At 49.2% G+C, this 7,922-nt stretch overlaps 1 protein-coding gene across 1 annotated transcript; it reads left to right on the plus strand.

Annotated features, from left to right (window-relative positions):
- Nucleotides 1-5,497: 5,497 nt before the first annotated feature.
- Nucleotides 5,498-7,341, plus strand: LOC123170554 (4-hydroxyphenylacetaldehyde oxime monooxygenase). Its single transcript, XM_044588412.1, has 3 exons — nucleotides 5,498-5,983; nucleotides 6,158-6,604; nucleotides 6,700-7,341. Exons 1-3 carry the CDS (start codon nucleotides 5,498-5,500, stop codon nucleotides 7,321-7,323), a joined length of 1,557 nt encoding a protein of 518 aa, XP_044444347.1. The 3' UTR covers nucleotides 7,324-7,341.
- The last annotated feature ends 581 nt before the right edge of the window (nucleotides 7,342-7,922 follow it).

Raw genomic sequence — 7,922 nt, forward strand, 5'->3', positions numbered from 1 at the left:
ACCAACCGGGACTAAAGGGGGGGCATTGGTCCCGGTTGGTGCCACGAACCGGACGCATGCCCCCCTTTAGTCCCGGTTGGTGGCACCAACCGGGACCAAAGGCCTTGTGCTGCCCCGCGTCAAAAGTTTAGTCCCACCTCGCTAGTTGAGAGAGCTCGAGAGTGGTTTATAAGCGCTGTTGCGCCCACCCTCTCGAGCTCCTCTCAACTGCTGGCTTTCGGGCCTAACCGTTCTCTTTTCCTGTGGGGCCTACTGGGCCTTCTGCGGGCCTGAATACTGGCCCATGGATGGGTTTCAAGTCGTATTCAAGCCGTGGTGGCCCAGTAGGTGGCATATTTTTTTCCCTGTTTTTTGTTTTCTCTTTTGCTTTATTTATTTTGTTTTGTTTCTACTTACAACAAAAAACTTATTTATTTTATTCAATTTTGGTTCTAATTACTTATGTATTTTACTTTATTTATTTTATTTTTATTTATTTTACTGCTGCTATTTTTATTTATTTTACTGCTGCTATTTTTATTTATTTTATTAAGGTTTATTTATTTTATTTACTATAGTTTATTTTATTTTATTTTATTAAGGTTTATTTATTTTTATTTATTTTATTAAGGTTTATTTATTTTATTTACTATAAAAAATGAACATGGATGCGCCTATAGAGATAATTCAACCTAAATTCATAATAAATTTCTATGAAATTCAAAGAAATTTACTCTGAATTTAGGTCAAATTCCGTGTATAAGGGCATCTATTTTCACTTTGAGAGGAGCTGAACAAGACAGAGAGGGACGGGCTTCTAAACCGGTGTGAGCGCCCTTCGGTTCGCGAGGTGGGACTAAACTCTGACCGCTACTAGGACCAACTCTTTAGTCTCGGTTTGTGGTATGAACCGGGACTAAAGGGTGAGCCTCTGGTCCCGATTCAAGCCACCAACTGGGACCAATGGTGGTGGGCCAGGAGCGAGGCCCATTGGTCCCGGTTTGTCCCACCAACCGGGACCAAAGGGGCCGGACGAACCGGGACCAATGCCCCCACGAGGCCCGGCATGCGCCTGGCCGCACGAACCGGGACCAATGCTCACATTAGTCCCGGTTCGTGACTGAACCGGGACTAATGTGAATATTGCCCTGTGACCAAAGCCCAGTTTTCTACTAGTGCTCAGTGCTCAACATATTTGAGTATATATTTTATTTTGTGCGAAAAGGATCCGGATCTATTATAAAAATTCATATGAAGTACAAAGCACATCAACATAATAAAAATTACATCAAAATGCTTAGACCATCATATGATCCCTGCTGCCATCAGAACGAGCAGTTGTCCCCACTACCTTGCTCTCAAAACTTCTGTAATGCGACTTGGGACTTGTCTTTCGACACCCATGTGCTTCACGCCCTTTCGTCGTCCCTTTGCGACCACTGCCCTCTGCTGCTCGCCGACGACAGGGGGCCTAGGCGGCCTCGGTCCTTGAAGTTTGAAAACTTCTTGGTGTCCTTGCCCGGTTTCGATGAGGTGGTCTCGAAGGCTTGGGCCGAGCGGGTGCGACACACTGAGCCGTACCAGATTCTGTATCAAAAGCTCAAGAAAACCGCGCTGCGTCTCTCTGAGTGGAGTAAGAAGCTTTTCTCCAAGGCGAAGGTCCAGTTTCATGCGGCTCAGCTAGTGATCCTTCACCTTGACATTGCGCAGGAGGGGAGATCCCTCTCCCCTGAGGAGCGGGACCTCCACTCGAGACTGAAGAGAAGGGTTGTTAGCCTGTCGGTGCTCCAGAGGGCTCGAAAGAGTCAGTGTGCAAGGGTTGCAAATTTGAAAGATGGTGATGCTAACACCAAATTTTTTCATCGACGCATTAATGCTAGGCGGCGAAAGAACCACATTCATCGGATCAAGCACAGGCATGGTTGGGTAACCGAGCACAAAGAAAAAGAGAAGATCATTCACGACCACTTCCATGAGGTGATGGGGAGAAGGGGATCGAGCGGCAAGGACTTTAACTGGGAGGAGCTAGGCATTGAGCCCCATGATTTGCACGGCCTCGATGCCACCATTTCTGAGGAGGAGGTTTGGGAGGCCATCAAGGACATGCCTTCCGATAAAGCGCCTGGCCCTGACGGCTTCACGGGATTGTTCTTTAAGAGGTGTTGGGGGGTCATCAAGCATACGGTCATGAGGGTGGTCCAACGCTTTGACTCCCTTCACATTGACGAGCTCCACTGGCTCAACTCTGCCAACATTGTTCTCTTGCCCAAGAAGGATGGGGCTGAGGGCATTTCTGACTATAGGCCCATTAGCCTCATTCACTCCATTGCCAAAATCATCGCCAAAATCCTCTCGCTCTGGCTTGCCCCTCTTATGGATGGTCTTGTCTCAAACGCTCAAAGCACTTTCATCAAGCGGCGCAGTATCCATGACAACTTCATGTATGTGAGGAACTTTGCGCGGAGGTTACATAAGTGCAAAACTCCTACCCTCCTCTTCAAGCTTGACATCAAGAAGGCTTTTGACTCTGTGAAGTGGGGATATTTCCTGGAGCTTCTTCAACGGCTTGGGTTTCCCAACAGATTTCGTGCTTGGGTTGCTGCTCTTCTTTCGACTTCATCCTCCCGCATCCTTCTCAACGGTCTACCAGGGCCGCCCATCAAGCACGGCAGCGGGTTTCGGCAGGGGGATCCCCTTTCCCCCCTGCTCTTTGTCATTGCGATCGACCCGCTTCAGAAAATCCTTGAGTTGGCAACAAGGAAACGTCTCCTTCGCAAGGTCCGGGGTCGGGGAGCCGAGATGCGGACTTCGCTTTATGCTGATGATGCGGCCGTCTTTGTGGCTCCTTTCAAGAAGGACATTGACAACCTTGCAGCGATCCTGCGAGGCTTTGGCGAGGTTACGGGCCTCTGTTGCAACTTTCAGAAGAGCTCGGTCATGCCAATTAGGTGCGCCCACATTCATCTTGAGCCCATCCTTGGGAACTTACCGGCCACCCGGCCGCTCTCGGTCTGGCAACTCAAGCGGGTGGATTTCCAGTATCTCGAAGACAAGGCGGCCGGCAAATTGGTTACTTGGGAAGGCCAAAACATCACAACTATGGGGCGCACGGCCCTTGTCAAGTCAATCCTTTGCTCCCAAGCAGTGTTCTCAATCACGCCGCTCGTCGTGCCTCAAAGCACTCTTCAGAGTCTGACCAAGATTGAACGGGCTTTCCTCTGGTCAGGTGCTGACAAGACTACGGGTGCCAAGTGCAAAGTGAAGTGGGACACGGTTTGTAGGCCGAAGGAGTATGGTGGCCTTGGGGTGCTTAACTCTGAAAAATTTGCGCGTGCCCTTCGCCTTAGGTGGCCTTGGTACGAATGGAAGGAGCCCCACAGATTGTGGGTTGGTTTTGGCAACCCTTGTACGGAGGACGATCTCAGCTTCTTTTATGCCTCCACCACCATTACTCTGGGCAACGGAGCCAAAACGCCTTTCTGGGATTCTCCTTGGCTCCTTGGCCGTAAGCCCAAGGAGATCGCCCCGCACATCTATGAGGCCTCCAGGAGGAATAATTGGAAGGTCAGGGAGGCTGTTAGAGAGGACGCTTGGATCTTCAAAATCAGCTACAACAACATCGTCACCGGAGACCACATTCGAGAGTTTTTCACTCTTTGGATGCTTTTGGATGACGTCCATCTTGAGGAGCATCGGGAGGACGACATCACCTGGAAGCATTCCAATGATGGGATGTACTCGGCAGCCAGTGCTTATAAAGCGCAGTTTCTTGGCTTAACCTTGTCCCCAATGGATCGCATGGTTTGGAAAGTTTGGGCTCCTCCGAAGATTAAATTCTTTGCTTGGTTGGCTATTCAAGATAGGATCTGGACTGCGGACCGCCTAGAGAGGCACGGGTGGGCCAACTGCGGTCTGTGCCCTCTTTGCTCTAGGGAGCAGGAAACGGGTGCTCATCTTCTCTTCAAGTGTCGCTTCACTATTCGGCTTTGGAGGTCTCTCGCGGCCAAGCTTGGCCTTCATCACATTGACACCTCCGAATGGCATCTTCATGACTCCGTCCTGGATTGGTGGGAAGATGGTACTGGGAGACACGTCCCCAACAGGAGTGCCTTGGCCTCCCTCACCCTCCTCGTCTCCTGGACCATCTGGAATGAACGTAATGCTAGGGTGTTCCGACACAAAAGTGCTCCGCCGCCTATTCTTCTTAACACAATCCTTGAGGAGGCCAAGCTTTGGGTTACAGCTGGTGCAAAGAAACTAGGGCCTATTGTATTTCGTGAGTAGTTCGCATGCCTTTTTGAGGTGGTCGCTGTAAAACTCTAATCTACTCTCCCTTATTTAATAGATGAGGCAAATCTTTTGCCTCCGTTTCGAAAAAAAAGAAATAGGCTTTTGTTCCACTTTATAGATAAATTACTGGAGCCGGCTCCATCTTATTGATGACATCCGCGAAGTCTCCGTACACGTGCCCCCAAAGATCAGCGTTCGGAGCCGCAGTGGTTGCCTTTGAACCCATGAAAGGATCTACAACACCTGACACCATATCTCGTTATTGCGCACGCACGATGAACCTCGCCAGCTTTGCTGACTACATCCAGACGGACAATCTCTCGAGGAGGATCGGAGCGGCATGCATAGGGAATGCGAATTCACAGGCTCATGGATGAAGCCTGGAAGAGAGAGTTTGCCCTAGCTGCTGAGCGGAAGGGGACGAAATGTTGGAAAAGGGGCGAGGCACGAATAAAGGTGGCCGGTCGAGTCGATCCAACATACTCCCTTCGTTCCTAAATACTTGTCTGTCTAGACATTTCAAATGAATATCACATACGGATGTGTGTAGACATATTTTAGAGTATAGATTCACTCATTTTACTCCGTATGTAGTCACTTGTTGAAATGCCTAGAAAGACAAGTATTTAGGAACGGAGGGAGTACTTGGTATATAACTTACAAATACATGAGCTAGCTGAAGTAGTTAATTCATTTGCTAATTCACGCCAGTTATGTTGAGCTAGTGCGTTTGTGAGGGGCGCTCGTCGATTTCTATTAGAGAAACCGCACAAAGTTCGTTTCTACAAAGTGTACACAGATACTTTCAAACAGCAAAATGGATCTAAGTAAGTATCATGCGCAGAGGAGAAAAATCATCTCGTGTAAACTTTTGCCAGCTATCCAAGCAAACCAGACTTATCCATTAGTACATATACTTTTCTTTCCAAAGGAGCGCCAAGCAGTTGTAACAACCATCAAGTTCAGGAAGGGCTGACTTCGTAGCCATAGAGTAGTACTTAGCTTAGCAGCCAGAGAAGAATTGACTGTTTCAAGTCGTTGTGATGCAAAGTCGTCTTATCTTCTCCTTCAAATTAATATTCATCAACTTAACTTGAGAATTAAGATAGCTGACCACATGTGGCAATGCAAAGTCTCTTCTTCGTTTCGTCCCTTTGCACAGCATATTTCGTATAAAGTTCGCACGTACCCGAGCTAGCTGAAGTAGTCAGTTCTCACCACATAGAAAATGGCGACCCCACTCACCTCGCTGCTCCTCTCCCAACCCGAACAATGGCATCACGTCCTCTTAGCACTTTTCTCCATCCTATCCCTCCTGCTGTGGAGAAGGAGCTCGTCCAGGAAACGGCTCAAGCTGCCACCAGGCCCTGCGAGGGTGCCCCTCCTTGGCAACCTGCACCAGCTCGGCCCGATGCCGCACCGGACCCTGCGAGACCTGGCGCGGGTCCACGGGCCGGTGATGCAGCTGCAGCTCGGTAAGGCGCCGACAGTGGTGCTGTCGTCCGCGGAGGCGGCGTGGGAGGCGCTCAAGGCTCATGACCTCGACTGCTGCACGCGGCCCGTGTCCGCGGGGACGAAGCGGCTGACCTACGACCTCAAGAACGTGGCGTTCGCGCCCTACGGCGCGTACTGGCGGGAGGTGCGCAAGCTCCTCACCGTCGAGCTCCTCAGCGCGCGCCGCGTCAAGGCGGCGTGGTACGCACGCCATGAGCAGGTATGCCGTATGCCTATTGCCTAGTCACGGTGCACCCAAAATGTATTACCTTTTTCCCTTCATTGACACGATCAAGATGATACAACCACGTAGAGTTTACATCCGATATCAGCAGTCAAACGAGCAGTCTGTCTAGTTAGTTACTTACATGTTTTATATTGTATTCATGATTAGGTGGAGAAACTGATGAGCACGCTGAGCCATGCAGAAGCGAAGCCAGTGGCACTGGACGAGCACATCTTGAGCCTCTCCGATGGTATCATCGGCACGGTAGCGTTTGGCAACATCTATGGCAGTGATAAGTTCTCCCAAAATAATAGTTTCCAGGATGCGCTCGACGATGTAATGGAGATGCTATCCAGCTCCGGCTCCTCCGCCGAGGACTTGCTCCCTGGAGTCATCGGCCGCCTTGTTGACCACCTTACCGGCTTCATAGCCCGCCGCGAGCGAATATTCAAACAATTAGACTCCTTCTTTGAGACGGTCATTGAGCATCACTTGGACCCTAAGCGTGTGTTACCTGAGAATGGCGGCGACCTCATTGATGTCCTCATCGACCTCTGGAAGAAACCACGTGGCATATTTAGGTTCACCAAGGACCACGTCAAGGCCGTAATCTTTGTAAGTCATAATAATTCAACACTTACAGCCCATGCATAGATTCTTAAGAAAAGAAATTAAAGTTGGTAATAACATTAATCATTGATGATGTGCAGTCGACGTTCGTTGCTGGCATTGACACTAGTGCAGCAACGATTATGTGGGCGATGTCGGAGCTGGTCCGGAAGCCGCGCGTGCTCAAGAAGGTGCAGGACCATATTAGGGCCTTGGTGGGAGGCAACAAGAGAGTGAAACCAGAAGACATGCCCAAACTCAGCTACCTCAGGATGGTGGTGAAGGAGACCTTGCGGTTGCACCCAGCAGCACCGCTTCTACTGCCAAGGGAGACCATGCGAGACATCAAGATCGGTGGGTATGACGTGCCGGCCAAGACACGGATCTATGTGAATGCATGGGCGATCGGCAGAGACCCGATAAGCTGGTCTAACGACCCAGATGAGTTCAACCCTGATAGGTTTGAAGTAAATGATATAGACTTCAAAGGCGAGCATCCAGAGCTAACGCCGTTTGGCGCGGGACGGCGGATATGCCCAGGCATCTCCATGGCCATGGCCACCATCGAGTTTACACTCGCCAATCTGCTCTTCAGTTTTGAGTGGGTGCTCCCAGAGGGGACGACAACGGATGATGTGAACATGAAGGAAGAAGGAAGGCTTATCTTGCACCGAAAGGAGCCACTCGTACTCGTTCCCACCGCATACCACCACGACCTTGAATAGAGTGCCACCACCATGCCTTATGCGACCTAATAAAGATGGAAACATCCTGGACTATTGTCTCAGTAAAAGTGGGAGTAAAGTGGACCTTTTTCGTTATCTTATAAAAACTGAATTTACTCACATATATTTACTGCCGCCAAATCTACAATGACACCTAGATATATTGTTTTGTCGCTTGAATTACTCTGAATGTTCTGAAACCAAATCGAATTATCCCTGCTACTTTTTCAGGACACACGCATATTTATCGCTTTGAGTACACGGCAGCCTTATCATACAATATTGCCTATGTGGCGTATACACATTTCCCAGGACACACACATATTTATTCATAGACCTAATAAAGAAAACCCAGAGCCATTACACTTGTCCATATTAGATCTTAATATTTCAGCGTTCTTACTGGCGAGGCATTTCATTGGCTCAGAGTAGCCAAGAAATGAGGTTGCATTTTTTGCTATTTGGGCACGTCAAGTAGGCACAGCCAGCATTTAGGGAAAAAAATGGGCACTAGGGAGAAGGACTGTCTTAGACAAAACCACACATATTGTTCTGTGAAGCACACAAATATGGAACGGATAGAGTGATTGAGTACAACA

This window comes from Triticum aestivum, chromosome 7D (assembly GCF_018294505.1).
Source record: "Triticum aestivum cultivar Chinese Spring chromosome 7D, IWGSC CS RefSeq v2.1, whole genome shotgun sequence".
NCBI classification, from domain to species: domain Eukaryota; kingdom Viridiplantae; phylum Streptophyta; class Magnoliopsida; order Poales; family Poaceae; genus Triticum; species Triticum aestivum.